The sequence below is a fragment of the Uloborus diversus genome, chromosome 4, assembly GCF_026930045.1.
Source record: "Uloborus diversus isolate 005 chromosome 4, Udiv.v.3.1, whole genome shotgun sequence".
Taxonomy (NCBI): Eukaryota; Metazoa; Arthropoda; class Arachnida; order Araneae; family Uloboridae; genus Uloborus; species Uloborus diversus.
Window position 1 is genome coordinate 7,328,956 of NC_072734.1, and position 15,560 is coordinate 7,344,515.

The window sequence follows — 15,560 nt, forward strand, 5'->3', positions numbered from 1 at the left end:
AAAGGGAGGGAAGAACATCACCTGTTTGCAAATATTTTTCAAAAGTTTTTTGTAGGTCCACAGGTCAAAAAAAGTCAAGAAAAGCTGTGAGCACATTGGGTAACAGCAGTGGTATGAAGATGAAGGGAAAGAGTCCTGTTAAGCAGGGCTGTGGAGTCGGACTGATTTGGGGGTAAAGGAGTCGGAGTTGTTCAGAAACATGCCGACTCGACTCCGGGGTTTTTTTTTTATCTTCAATTTCCAGACTCTCCTTTCATTTTTTAAAAACCTGACTACCAATTAAATTTATTACATGTATAAAAGCCTACTAATAAGAAAATAATTGTCATTGTGATAACCAGCTGGCTTGATTGTTATCAAACTTTCTGATACAGCTACCTATGCCGTCTACTAGTTTGCTTATTTTCTAACTTTATTTAACTAATAGCAACTGTCAACAAACAGTTTTGTTGCCTAAAATTTTCTAATCACTTTCAAGTAAAAATAATAATATATTTTTTACCTCAATCTCAGTTATAAAATAGTAAAAGGAATGTATGTATCGCCTGGGCAAGTCAGAAATTCGAATGAGTGTTGGCACGAAAGCACAAATACAAAAGATCCGACAAAAGATAAATGTTTTTTTTTTTTTTGATCCAAAGATTTTATCTAAGAAAATTTGGTTATCACCGAAAACAGCATAATAGAATTAGTACATGATTTATTTGTTACTGCACTCAATAATTGTAGTTAATCCTAAAATCTTCATATTAAGGTTAATTCTGAAGTTGCCCATAAAATTAAAAATTGAGCCTAGAAATGTAGGTATAGTAAAAGCTGTTCGTACAAAGCTGTATACTACCATGTTTTATGTAAAATTTACTTCAGACGTACATATACCTGACCTCTCTCCGCAATATAGTGAAACACATTTGTTGAAATTTTTAAAATGAAATTTAAGATTTATTGTCGGGGAAATTTTTTAGAATTAAAGTATTTCAATTTTTATAAACTTTGAAATTAAGTTGAGGTGTCACCCACCAGATGGGTTTCCCCCCGGGGGGGGGGGGGAGACTGCTCCCTCTCAAGAAAAGTTTTCTGACGTAGCAAAAAAGTTTTTTTTTTCTCTCAAAACTCTTTCTCTCACTCTTCTCTGTGCTTTCAAAAATTGAAAGCACAGGATTTGATCAACATCTATTTGTTTAACATTAAAGAGGAGCAAATTAATCCTTTTGATTTTTTTAAAAATGGGACTTTTAAGTAAATCTCATTTTAAAAATCGCAACTATTGGATAATTTGATTTTCAAATTGAATTTCTACTGTTGTATGCATCTTAGGTTTATAATAAAATACAATGCAAAAATTTCATTGTATTTTATTATAAACCTAAGGGATTTATAGTAAAATCCCATAAAAGGAATTAATATTTAAATCTCTGTTTGGGGCTTTCCCCTTCCTATAAGGGGGGGGAGTTGAAAAAATTAAGGAGTCGGAGTCGGATGTTTCAAAATCCTGGAGTCAGAGTTGGAGTTGGCTAATTTTCTTCAGACTCAGCAGCCCTGTTGTTAAGTACTGCTCATGAATGATGGCAGTTCAATCACTTTTCTGAGATATGCAATCGGGTTGTTTCCTTCAGTCAAAAGTAGTACTTTTAGTCACTGAAATTGATAGAATCAGCAAAAAAATAACATGGACTCAGAAAACACTTTCATTTTACCAACAGTTATTTTTTAATTAATTTTTTAAAATGTCCGATTCTTCAAACAAGGCATCACAGATGATGCACTATGGCGCATCTTTCTACCACATTTCCACGTTATGATAATCAAGAAGCAAATTACAATTGTGCTTTACGCTTGCTATCAACCCTATCGTTGCCAATACACGTGAGTCAAGATGCGAATTAAATATTTTGCACTGTGTATGGCAACACTGAAAGGCATTTCATCATTTGTGATGTCATCGGCAGAAGCGTTAAACGATGAAAGAGCACCAATTTAAGTAATTTTTTTTAATATTAAACTTAAAGAAATTATTTAAAAAATGGTCAGATTCTATGTCTTTAAGCATGCTCTTTCAGAAAAAATACTTTTAACATTTTGGAAACGACCCCATTGCATATTGCATTTAAAATGCTTGGAATAAAAGTGAGAATGCTCTAGCTTTCATTTGAGATTTTACAATAGTAATACACAAGAGTCACTGCACAGATTGCATCATAGAAATTTTTAGGTGGTCTTGATCGTTTTTTTTTTTAAACTAGTTGATTGTTTTTGAGGCACTTTAGCATTTAAGAGTGGCGCCTCATCATCTTAGAAGTGATAAGCACTGCTGCTTATAGCCCTTACAGAATTTCCAGTAATTTAGTTTCCATACTGGTCTGAACTTTTTTAAATCACCATTTGATTATCACTGGCATTAGATCAGAAATGGGTCTCGTCAGATGACGCAACAGGTTGCCACAATAGCTAGAACTGTAGAACTGCTTGCGATACACCGTTATTTACAAACTGGCATGATAATGATGTTTGCTTCAGGGTTGGCAAAAACCCGGGTTTTTTAAAAAGCCCATGGACCCAGGGTTTTTTGAATTTTTTTAAATAAAACCGAAAAAAACCCAACTAAAGCTGGGCATTTTTAAAAAAGAAATGTTTTTTTTTGTTTTTGTTTTTTGTCTTTTTTAGTTAAAATGTGGGGTACTTGTAGCATATTGTAGCATAAATATCTGGACAAAGCACAAAAATGTCTTGGGGTAAAAAAAGCTGGAAAATTTAGTGTTTTCTGAAGAAAAGTAAAAAAGACGACAAAACCCAAGAATGATGAAGTTACAGCTTTTTTAGTTTCCATGATTACCAACAGTTGAGGCAGAGTTATTTCTTGAGTGATAAAATCTATTGTTCATTTGTTATTACTACTTTTTTTTTTTGCATTTTACTTTATTGTATTTCATTTTATTATGCAAAACTACTGTAGAACCTCCAGTAGTTTAAATCCCTTTTTACTGAATTCCAGCTTAATCAAGACATTTCTTTGAATTTTATGTTGCCTGTTTTTTATTTCTGTGTACAGAGTAAGAAATATTTAACTTTTTCGTAAGAAAAGGAAAATACTCTACATCCTATTCTGTTTTCTGTCTGATCGTCTGTTAATTTCTAAAAAATATACCTTTTTTATATGAGATTTGTGATGGGTTGGTTTGCAGAAAATAATTTACATGAAAGCCTTTTAGCTAGCGTAGTTTCCTCTGTATAATCTACAAATATTGAGAAAATCAGACATGACAGGACTTAGTCTAGATAATTTGAGTTATTTATTGACCAGTTAAAGAAAAAAGTTAAATATATTTATTTAAAATCTTTGAAGTATTTTTTAATGCTGTTAAGAGTTAAGAAATACTATCAAAGTTCAAAATTCATTTTTATGTCCATTCTCTGTGGTGAAGAACAAATAAAAAAGAAGTTTTTGTAAAAGTATTTGAATTTTCTAAAAAAAATCTCAAAAAATTTAAAAAAACCCCAAAAGTAGGCAAAATAATGAATTTTTTAAATAGGTTTTTTCAAAAAAAAAAAAAAACCCATTGGGTCCAACTCAATTGGGTCCAGTCTGGCCAACCCTGGTTTGCTAGTTCTGAATTATATTAAGATTATTATGTTTTATGATTCTTATTGTTATGGTCAAACAAACTAACTACATTAATGATATGTTTTAATAACCAAATTCATGATTTTTTTTCTTTAGTTTAATCCAGTTGTTTAACGCTGGTATGCTTTCTGGAATTTTTACAACAACTATTATGACACCTGGTGAAAGAATCAAGTGCCTTTTACAGGTGATATAACTTTTTTAAAAGACACTTTTTCTTAATTTTAATACAATTAACATTTTTTTCTTCTAATTTTGAATTATTAAAAAAAATAAAATAAATAAACCTTTTGTATGCATTTATTTGATTTCTTCTTGTGTGCTATCCTTCTTTCTAAACTAATTGCGAATTGTCAATATGTTTACTGGTAACTGTAGAACAATAACATTGAATATACAGCTTAGCTGTATTTTAAGAATCAATTATACCAGGGTGGCTGGTTTTTTCCACCCTGAAAAGAACTGGGGGGGGGGGAAACCTCCTTGGACAAAATATTGTTACAAAGTCTGTAAATAGTAATTATTGTAGTAACGTAACCTGTAAATAGTTTCCCGTAATGAATATACAGCCCCTATACATTCGGTTGAAGTATATGGGCCCCCTATTTTTCATTGATAAGATTCGTGAATGAATAAAAAGAAGAAATAAAATAACGGTCTACTATTTTCGAGAAGCATTTGGAAACTTGTGGAATATTTGAGAGTTCTCTTTCGGTGTGTATAAAAGCCGTTACGCAGGATAAAAAGTTCAGTTTCGATTGAGAATTTGTACTGAGTGTATTAGCTCTGTTTATTGCGAGGCATTTCACTGTGTTGTTTTCGTATTTGGAAGTAAATACGTGTGTTACCGTTGAGTTTACAGTGTTGTGTGATATTTGCTTAATTGCTGATGATTAATTTAGCAGTTGTTGACGATCTTTCCTGTACATAGTGGAAATAAATTTCCTGTGCTTTTAATCAAGAACTGTGTCGTCCTTTCAAGAAAGTTGGAAGTCTCGCCGGATCCATTACAATATCTTTACTCAGTTTTGTCCACCTTTTTTGGTAAACAAAAAATTCTTGACTAAAAATGAATAACCCAGCAGTAACAAATACATACATTGACTTCTCGTTGAAGGACCTTTTTTATCTCAGGTTTTCACACATGCAATCAGCAATATACAAATGATATTATTTGATATATTTATTTGTTTATTTAAAAGCTTTTATTTATTTTTATGGTAGCACATAAACATGAATATTGGTTTACATTAGGTTTTAGTGCATTTTGTAGCACATAAAAAGTGCACGTTTGTTTTAAAATACAAAAAATTGGAAATGTATGTGTCTAAAGTTTAAAATATCATATAATGAACTAAGAAATTGCCACCATTAAAAAAATTATTAGGTTTAAATTACATAAATATTAATTTAAAGCTGAACTTTTTTGTTTCTGTTCACTACATTTTGCATTTAGTTTAATGTTTAATTGAACTTTAACCATAACTTCTTGTGGTTTAACGAAAAATGTTTCTGAACATGTTTAAAATTAAAAACAAAACTTAAATCTTAGTTTTATAAATCAATTTTGAAATCAGTCAGATCATTAAATGCAATACTACAGATCTTTTCTATTTTATAAAATGTATTAGATTGCAATGTACATTGCAAAAAAAAAAAAAAAAACCAAACAAACCTGTGGTGCAGATGTGAAGTGCTGCCGAAAAAACTTTTGACATGCAAATTTGAGATTTAAAAGTTTCCAGTGTAATTCAATAAAAAGACTTTTAAATATTGTTGACTGAACTGTAACATAAAGATTCAGAAAAAGAGCCTGTTTAGCTTTATTTTATCTATGTGTTTCTTTTTTTTTTTTAGTGCAAGGTGCTCTGTACAATACAGTGAAGCACCATTGATATGTTGTTGAAGGGACTGCATAAAAAAAGCATATAAATGAAAAAACGTATAATCAGTGTACGTTAATATGTATTGGACTCTGTAGTTATCAATTTAAAAAAACGTATAAATGATAAAAATGTTAAAAAAATGTATAAATAGTGCTTCACTATTTTATTAAATTTATCTTCCTAACTTGGTGTTGTCCTTTGCAACTAACTAATGACAGTACTTGTATTTAATTAATTATCATTATATTTATCTATTTAAAAATATTTTTTTACCATGATTAAAATAACCCTTACTTTTTAAGTTAATAGAAATATAATGATGCTAATTATGCTCAACAGCTGTTTCGTTTCGTTAAATTTGATTACTTTTACAGTAAAAATTACCCAAAATTTGTTGCACAAATATATAAATAACTTTTTTTTTAAATGGATTTATTAAATATGATTAAATATAGTTTATTTCTTAATAAATAATGTGTGCAAATTGTATAATAATTTTATTACACCATTTAACTAATTGTACAGTACATATTAAACATGATTCAGATAATTGGAGTTCTTAAAATAAATAAATACCTTTGTGCTGAACAGTAAAGTAAGAAAAACAACTTTAAAAAAAGCACAAATTTGCCAATAACAGCAGACACGTGTTTTGGCGTTAGAGGGAACACCTATTTCAATGCAAAAAGTAATGAGCTTATGGATGAAAAGATATCCGACAAACCTGGGGAGCAAATGTGAAGTGCTGCCCAAAAAAACTTTTGACATACAAATTTGAGAATTAAAAGTTTCCAGCGTAATTCAGTAAAAAGACTTTTAAAAATTGTTGACTGAACTGCAACTTAAAGATTCAGAAAAAGAGCATGTTTAGCTTTATCAGCTTAGAGCATGTTTAGTATCCGACTTTTGTCGGATGTCTTTTCATCCATAAGCTCATTACTTTTTGCATTGAAAAAAGCGTTCCCTGTAACGTCAAAACACGTGTCTGCTGTTATTGGCAAATTTGTGCTTTTTTTGACATTGTTTTTCTTACTTAATTGGAGTTCTTCTGTATGTTGAATTCATTGCACTCACATTTAAAGCAGAGTTATTTGTTCTTTACCTTTAGTTTTTCAGGGGATACAGGTGCTATCTATCCAAATGAGTGATATAACAAGGGATTACTGTTCTTCTAATGTTAAATATATTTTGTTTTGTTTATTTCAGTAATAAAACCTATCTTTAACACTTTGAAATAGGTTCAACAAGCTACCGTTTCAAGTCACGAAGCAAAGTATGCTGGTCCAATTGACTGTGCCAAAAAATTATATAAAGAAGGAGGAATAAGAAGTATTTATAAAGGAACTGCTGCCACTTTACTTAGAGGTAAGTTAGTAGCTATATAAACATTTGATAAAATTATTTTTTAAATTCTGCTTTGAACAAAATGATGGATTTTTTTTTTGAAAATCAATGTAGAAATTTATAAAATTTATGCATTGAGCATGTAAATACCTTTTCTAGTAATAATTGCAGGTTGAACATTTGTAGGACAATTTTCCTGTGTGTTGAGATTGATGTTTTTTTTCCTCATTTTTTAGTATCTTATTAACTTTGATTCAGTTTCAGTGGGCGAATGCTTGTGTAAATTTAAATTACAAAAGTTGTTAATAATAATCTATTTATACACATAGTTCCATTTCATTGCCAAAATGTTTCATAGAGAGCTAAAAGTTCAAAACTCAAAGTTCATACACGATAAAAAATTTATGTTACTTTAAGCAACTATTTCATTATTTCTTGTCCAGGTCAGGGCCGTCCAAGGGGGGGGGGGGATCAAGTGGGACAATCGCCTCGGGCACCACAAAATGAGGGCGCAGCAAAGCGCCCCTAATTTTGTGTATCATAGATGCACAATCATAGACCCTGCAAAATAGAGAATCATTGCAATGATGATAGCCAAAAATGTCTATTTGAGAAATATTCTCACCAATTCATTTTGAAAGCTAAGTGTAAACTAGGTGTAAATGATTTTACTCACTTATATTTCTTTAATAATGAAAAGGCAGTTAATCTTGTCCCTTAAAGGACGCTTGTTTCAAATCGCGTTTCGGAGAATCAACGTGTAAACATCGGAACGACTTCGAACGACGTGTTTCGTCAGGAAGAAGGATGTGACGTCAGAGCACGAGCGGAGGTGATGTAATCTCCCGATAGCTCCGCGGCAAATCAAATGTTCTGGAAACATCCAACTTGAGCTCTTACGTACGCATATCCGGCGTGACGTGCATTGAGTGCGCTGTATGATATAAACCGGGGGAATGAGAAAGAAATCACTTCTTCTGCCCGCGTTTCTCATTTTCGACTGACGATAGTCGTATTTTTAAGAGGATTGTTCGCCGTTGAAGCAACATCCTGCACTTAGGAGATGGCTTTTAAGATTTGGCCATGAGAGTTAGGGACTTAAAATTTTTTAAAAACATTTTAGAATAATTCATGTTAGGGTGTCAAATGTTTTTTGGAAAGATGTTCTTTTGGAACATGAAGATTGATTTGAGTAGTGTTGAAATCCCTCATACTTGTTTATACTATTTATCGAAGTTAAAGTTTATTTACAATTGTTAATTATTAGATTTATAAATAAAATGATTTAGCCTTTCAACTTCAATTCTGACATTTCATTCACTTGATAGCTACAGAAATGTGAAATAGAAAGGCATCTGCTAAACTTGGTGTTTACCTTCCTTGCGGGAGTTAGACACAATTTGTTAGGTCAACAAATGATTCTCTATTTTTTCTCAGTGCTAAAAATCTTCCTCTCTCCCAGTCTCCAAAACATTCGCTTCCTTTGCATCATTAAAGTAGATAAAAATTCTGAGAAAATAACTATTTAGAATCAAACAAAAGGCACTTCTCCTATGTCTAGTTCCCGCCAAATTTCTTGGAATTCTGCCCCTGCTTGCCATGATGTAACTTGAAAAAGGTTTTATGGGCCACATTAAAAAAAAAAAAGAAAAAAAAATCTGATCTGATAGGAAAGCGGGGGTCCAGTCAAATTGTGAAACTTTTAGTATTAAAAACGCAATTTTACTTTCTTTGCAGATGCTGCGGGCAAAAAAGCAGGGCTCTGTCCAGAATTTTTCACAGGGTCCGTTTTTTGTGAAAAATGAATTAATTTTGTGAAAATCAAAGAATTTGCAAAAAAAAAAGAAAAGAAAAAAAATTATTTTGTTGAATCAAAATTTTAGAATTTAGAGATGGCAAAATTACATCATATAAACTTAAAATGCCTCTTCTATGTTGAGAATATCATTCTCGGGTGTTTTTCTAGTATTTGGTGGGGGAGGGGGGGGGGCGGCATCGCTCTTTCTAGTATCAATATTTATTTACCATTCTACATTATGTTAAATTATACTACAAACGTTTCTGTATGGTATTTAAAATAATTGTAACAAAAATAAATAAAATTCAAACAAGGGTTCAGCATTTAACTTTTTGATCTCAGACACTCTTGAAAAGTACAGAATTTCGTTTAAAACTTATAAATTCCATGATTTTAACAAAAATAAAAAGATATTTTATTCGTTTACCTCTTAGCAAAGCGTATTAAACGTCAAAAATTCGAAAAATCGGATTCCCATAGCGGATGCAAAGAGATCGCAATTCTCAAAGTGAAGGCATCAAAAGTATAAAAAGACTTGTAAAAGAAATACTTTTGATAAAATTATTTTAAAATTGCATTTTAAGAGTCCTATGGTTAACATATCATTAATATCTGTGGGCACAGTTGAAAAAAAAAATAAATAAACATTCGATTCAGCATTTTAATATTTGACTCATAACTGAAAATGGAATTTTGCTTTAAAAACTTGAAATGAATGTTCTAACAAAAATAAGGAGACTTTTCATTTATTTTCATCCTGATATAGCAAAGTTAGCTTTAAAAAAGAACAAAATATTATTCTCATATCGGATGTTAAAAAATTGCCTTTTTCAAAATGTAGGCATCTAAAGAAAAAAGAGGGTAAGTAAAACAGTTCATTTAAAGTTAATCATCCTTGTTAGCATCGAAAAATCAAACCCATATAATTTTCTCCCAAAATAATAGTTAAACATCGCACCCCAACGTAAAAATGCAAATATTGACAAGCTGGTAAAATGATGAGAATATTTTCTAATCAAGTCATTATAAAGGTTTAACACCAGTTGCTAAGTGGCGATAATTTTGAAATTGGTAGCCCTATCTGAAGCGATCATATTTTTTCCCCCACCTTTACTATCCCTTTGCAGTTCTAAGTTCATTTCGCTGATACTGTTGGCTCCCAGTTTAAAGACTTTCAAGGGACCACACAAAATCGTCCTTAATTAGAATGCTTTTAAAACTAGAGTGGACCATTTGGGACCGTGAAAAACGGTCTTTAAATAGAAAAAGTAGTTAAATAGAGCATAGAGCAAGCATCGTTAAACAGAGAGCCAACTGATTATTATTATTATTATTGTTTATTAAATCATGAATGGGAAGATATTGCTTACCAATGCCTTTTCAGAAAAGTTTACAACAACAACGCTGCTAATTAACTGTGATAAAACCAACAAACAAAATTATTTAAAACCAAACTTATTTTCAGCTGTTAATTTCTTTCCAAGAAACGAACAACAAGCATTATATTTATTTGGCAGTAGCACTTATTTATTGCTTGCAGGAGCATCACAAGAGTGCCAATTTTTTTTTCTTTGCAAAATTAGCAGATTTTGAATAAGCTGATCCCTCTAATTTGACTTTAAAAAAGGTTCCAAGAATTATCTGTTTTATACACGGAAATACGCGTAAATTTGCTTTCAGATTTGCTCTTTCAATAAAAACTGTGAAAGATCCATTTTTGTTTATCTGTTCTTATTTTGCGAAGGGTCCGTTTTGGTTGATCGGGATTTTGTGAAAGGTTCATTTTGGTTGATCGGACTTTTGTGAAAGGTCTGTTAACGGACCCAAATATCCTCTGGCCAGACCCCTGAAAAGGTATATGTCACAGCAGCAATTTCTAAAAATTGAAGCCTTATAAACCATGTTTGAAAGAAAAATTAGAATCAGTTCCTTCTCCCTCTGCAAGTTTTCGAAATTGAAGTTTCAAAAATGTAATTTTAGACAAACTTTGAACATTTAAGGGAAGGAGGATCTGAAGCCCTTCCCTAGTAGTTTTTCAAAATAATGGTCCAAAAAACTTAAGCAGTGTTTTATATTCAGAGGCTATTCCACTTCAAATTTTTGTAAAAACCCATTGCTTGTGATATTAAAGAAAGGCGGTATGGGTTCGGGCCCTTGCCCGAATATATTCTGAAACTCAAGTTTTAAAAATGCAATTGTAAGACCATATTTTGTAATATTCAGGCCAGTAATGTTTCAAAACTAAAGCTCCAAAAACAAAACGATTTTCAATGTTGTTGAGTATTTGGGGGCTATCCTCTGAAACTTCCAAAAGTTTGATGCAAAAAAATGACATCTTTGTTATTAAAGCTGGTATTAAGTTGGTGCAAGTAAAACCAAAAAGCTCTTGAAAAGAATAATTGGATGTGTCAGGATCAAAGTTTAATTTTGATGTAATAAACTTCAATAAGCACACTTTCGATTTATAATCTACATTTTTTTTTTGTGTGTGTTCTTAATTTGATCAATATGAGTAACTAATTCAGTTTTAATTGTTTTATATTGTGGGGTAACATTTTACAAGATAAATATTTAAATTTTAAACATTTCTGTTTTTTGAAAAGTTTTTGGAGTGTTAATGTATAATAAATATTGGAAACAGATTCATTGCCTGCATTTTAATTTGTATTAGTATTATCCCTAGCCTTCTGATTGTTTCGTTTATTAATGTTTAAAAAATGCAAGAATGACCTGTTCACACGTATGATGCACTGATGTTTTAACCAACTTGATTTTTCTGTGTGTATGGGGGGAGGGGGTGGGCACTAGGAAATTCTCGCCCCATTCGCCGTCAGCTCTTCGGACGGCCCTGGTCCATGTAGCTGTAGAAAGTTTTTTTTCCTTGCTTAAATCATTTAAGTGACAAAAGTGTTTGTTGGATGTGAATCAAAATACCCTTCTAATTTTTTTTTTTTACTCTTCATAAATTACATTTAAAAGGGTTCATTTGAATTTGAAAAACCGTATGTCTGAAAAAAATTAAGAACTAAATGTTTTTTAACCGTTTAACCGCCGAACTATTGACGGAAGATCAAATTTGAGTAACTTTTTGAAATTATGTCTATTTATGTCTAGTAAATACAGAAATAAAATAAAATTTCCAGAAAAAAATTTTTTACTATGTTTTTCAGTGTGTTCCATTTTTGGAACATTGGCGCTTTGCATGAATTTTTTTTTTCAGGGATTTTTTTTAAACTAAGAGGTTTTGAATGCGGTTTTTATCTTAGCATACTTTATTACGGAAAAAATAATATTTTTAATTGCATTTATGTACATACCAGAATTCAGAAAATCCAATACAGAAATATCTAATGCCCATGATATGGAAGGAAGCATTGTTGGTGAAGTCGTTTGTCGCAATGGAAACATTTCTTAGTAGTATTTTTTTTGCACACCGCACAACGTCCTTTGGATGCAGATACAATATAATGTCCGTCAGACATTCTTGATTGTTTATGTAAATGACAACGAGGCCCTGGATGACTTTCCAATCGTACTTTTCTTCTTAGGAGGTCAGTGTTACTTCTCTTCGGAACTCTAAATGCTTCATCTTGACTTCGTGTAACTCACAATGAAGTAACCAACTAGCTACAACTGAAATATTCAGAGCATTACTAAAAAGATTCCACCACCATTTTTTACTTCTCAAATGAGGTCTGTAGCTCCCTAAAAGTTTATCTAAGACGTCCACACTCCCCATTCCTTCATTGTATCTCTTGATAAGATGAGGTTGTGGCACATCTATCTTGCATTTCTGCGCATTTGAGTAACGTTTTACAGATGCAAGTGGCTCATGTGTATAACAATTAGATGCTACTGTAACCACTGCATTATCATTCCAGCTGCACATGTACACTGTTCCATCAGATAGATAGTCAAAATTTCCACGATCTTCTTTAGAAAGGGCTTTTTTGGATTTCAGTGGACAATGGCCAGTTCGGTTTTCACGAATTGTTCCTGTTGCTCGTACACCTTTTTTTGATAGCTGAGAAATTAAGTCATATGATGTAAAAAAGTTATCAAAGTATACTTCATGCTTAGACGTGTCAGTCAAAACTGATAATAGATCATTTACAACTCTGGATCCTAATTGCACATCAGGGGATTCTTCTTTTTTGCCTGAATAAATCTCCATGGAATATGGGTATCCACTTGAAGAGCACAGCATCCAAATTTTGAAGCCGAATCTTATTGGTTTTCATCTAATAAACATTTTACATGAATGTCGACCGTAGTAGGGAACTATAGATTCATCTATGCTCAATTTTTCATGAAATACACCAAATTGTTGAAGGTTTTTACACAATTCTTCGTAAATAGGGTATACTTTTCCAAGTTTGTCATTTTGTTTTAATTCATGGTTGTCCATCAAATGAAAGTTGTTTTTTATTTTTCGAAAACGATTTTGAGGCATAATTGTTGGTACAATTGGCACAGATGTATCTTCTGCACTGCTCCAATACATATCCTCAGAAGGAACGGAATGGTACCCACTCAATAGCAGCAAACCAAAAAATTGTAGGATTTCATCTCTGTCAACATCTATTGATTCTCCTTTTTGCAATGCATACAAGTTTGTCATATTTGCTAAGTGTTCAACATACTGCAAAGGTAAAATTTTAAAAAATAAATCAATTGGAGATAAATCCACCATATTCGGAAATGCGTGTCGAAGTGGTTCAATACTTTCTGACGAAATCAGTTTCGGAAAATTAGCTTTCTTCTCCCAAGTTAAATCCATTTTCATTCTTTTTCTACTTTTATTTCCTGATAATTCCAACTTTTTCTTTTTTTCCGTTTTCATTCGCTTTTTACTTTTATTATCTAATGATTTCAGACTTTGTTCTTCCTCCGATTTTTTTGTTAAATTTTCACGAGAGTTGGCGAAAAAAATGTCCACCTGTAAACATACATCAATTGGTGTAATAGGTTGTAACTCGTCTTCTAGAATGTCTTCTTCCTCAGTGATATTGCCTGGTTCATCAGGGGGTAATTGGCATATATCTACATCTGACAAATCCAAATCTGACAATGTCTCTAAATAAGCCACAGCTTGTTCTACAGTAAGAAATCTTGTAGACATTTTTTAACAGTTATGAACAGTTGGTATACGTCAAACAGAATTTTGTTTCGCTTGAAAACAAAGCTAGCGAATTATTGAACTGCATTTAAAATATGAAGAATAAAACTCTCACTAATATTATTTTTTATTATCACGTGACAATGCAGCTGTCCGAGCAGGTGTGGATGCGGAGCCATATAGTCCGTCAAACAGCAGACTGTTTTTATTTTCTTTGCTAACGAAACTTCATATCCTGTCAAAACATAAACTTACTTGGTTTTGCCAACACCTACATCAGAGTACATTGAAAATGAGAAGAAAAAAGAAACATATATTACGAAAAATGAAATTTCCCCTTTGAAGTCGAACGATTTACTTCTTGGAAATTTGACTCCCTAAAAGCGCCAATGTTCCAAAATTGGAACATGCTATTTTGAAGGGGTACATCTTTTGGAAATATCATTGTACATTTCTACAAGCATTTTAAAATCATACATTGAAGTATTTTTCACAACTATGATAAATATCATCACATTTTCTGAAAAAGCCAATTTTTGGTAAATTTTATAAGAAAAAGTTGCAAAAAGCTAAAAAAACACCCATCTTTGAAAAATCGCAATAAATAATTGAAAATATATAAACAATTAATTAGGAAATCAAAAATTACTTTGAAATAAGATTAAACTGTGTTAAAAAAAACTTTTTTATTTTAACGTTATTTCTTGGGAAAATTTTCAGTTAAATATGATGTTCCATTTTTGGAACATTGGCGGGTAAACGGTTAATCAATGATTTTTGTATCTGAATGAACTGAAATTTAGAATTAATGCTGAAATTAAAACTCAAATACTGAGGGATGACAATTTTAAAAGACTTCCTCTAACTCAAATTGCTACTATTGTTATGCTTAATTTAGTATTTTGTTTTGCTGTACAATATTAATACAGTCAGACCTCCATATATCGAAGTAGCAAATTGCCGGAAAAAAATTCGATATATAGAAACAATCTGTTTTTATTATAAAAATCTCCTAAAACATTAAAGTTAAAGCTAATTTTCGTGTATGAAACCCAATTTCTAATTTATACGAGCACCAAATTAAAAGTTAAGAATTAAAAATTTAACAGACACTTTTGCATCTTCACACATCTTCATTTTTCGTCAATTCAACTTGATCCGCAACATTAGGGTATTTTCTTTTTGACAATGTGATCGAGAGAAAAAGAAAAAAACCACAATCTACTTAACCTGAATGATTTTTACTGAAGTTAAAACACTAAAAATGATAATCAACAGACAAAAGGGATAACTTGAAACTGATTTTACAGTGTTACTGGTAATAAGATTTGAAATGAACTTGACAGAATTTAAGAACTCCAGAACGGAACAACGACCTATCTACACACCTCTCAGCCCCAGATTCCATATCACTTTCATAGCAACCTTTAGTGAACATAATATTCTCTCCTAACCTTCATTTTTCATGAGACAAACAGTCTAAAGTGGAAAAAAAAATCTACGAATGTCTCGAGAAAAACTTTGATATATAGAGATTTTTTCGATATGTAGAAACAATTTTTCTATGTAATGAACATGGAAACGTACTGGAATTTCGATATATAGAAAATTTTGATATGTGGAAGTTCAATATATGGAGGTCCGACTGTATTTTTTTTTCTTTAAAAATAATTTTATCCGTGTTGTGTTTCCATTTGCAGAGCTTCCCGGAGGATTAAAAAAGAGAAGGGTGCTGTTTTTTAATGAGCTGACTTCCGCACACATCACATGACTTTTTACTCCAATTTAAAG

At 31.5% G+C, this 15,560-nt stretch overlaps 1 protein-coding gene across 1 annotated transcript in view; it reads left to right on the plus strand.

Annotated features, from left to right (window-relative positions):
- Positions 1-15,560, plus strand: part of LOC129219783 (mitochondrial carnitine/acylcarnitine carrier protein-like) — a 60,155-nt gene that overhangs the window by 7,885 nt on the left and 36,710 nt on the right. Inside the window, exons 4-5 of the mRNA XM_054854083.1 lie at positions 3,719-3,809; positions 6,747-6,873. Coding sequence (XP_054710058.1) covers positions 3,719-3,809; positions 6,747-6,873 — 218 coding nt within the window. The remainder of the gene's footprint in view (positions 1-3,718; positions 3,810-6,746; positions 6,874-15,560) is intronic.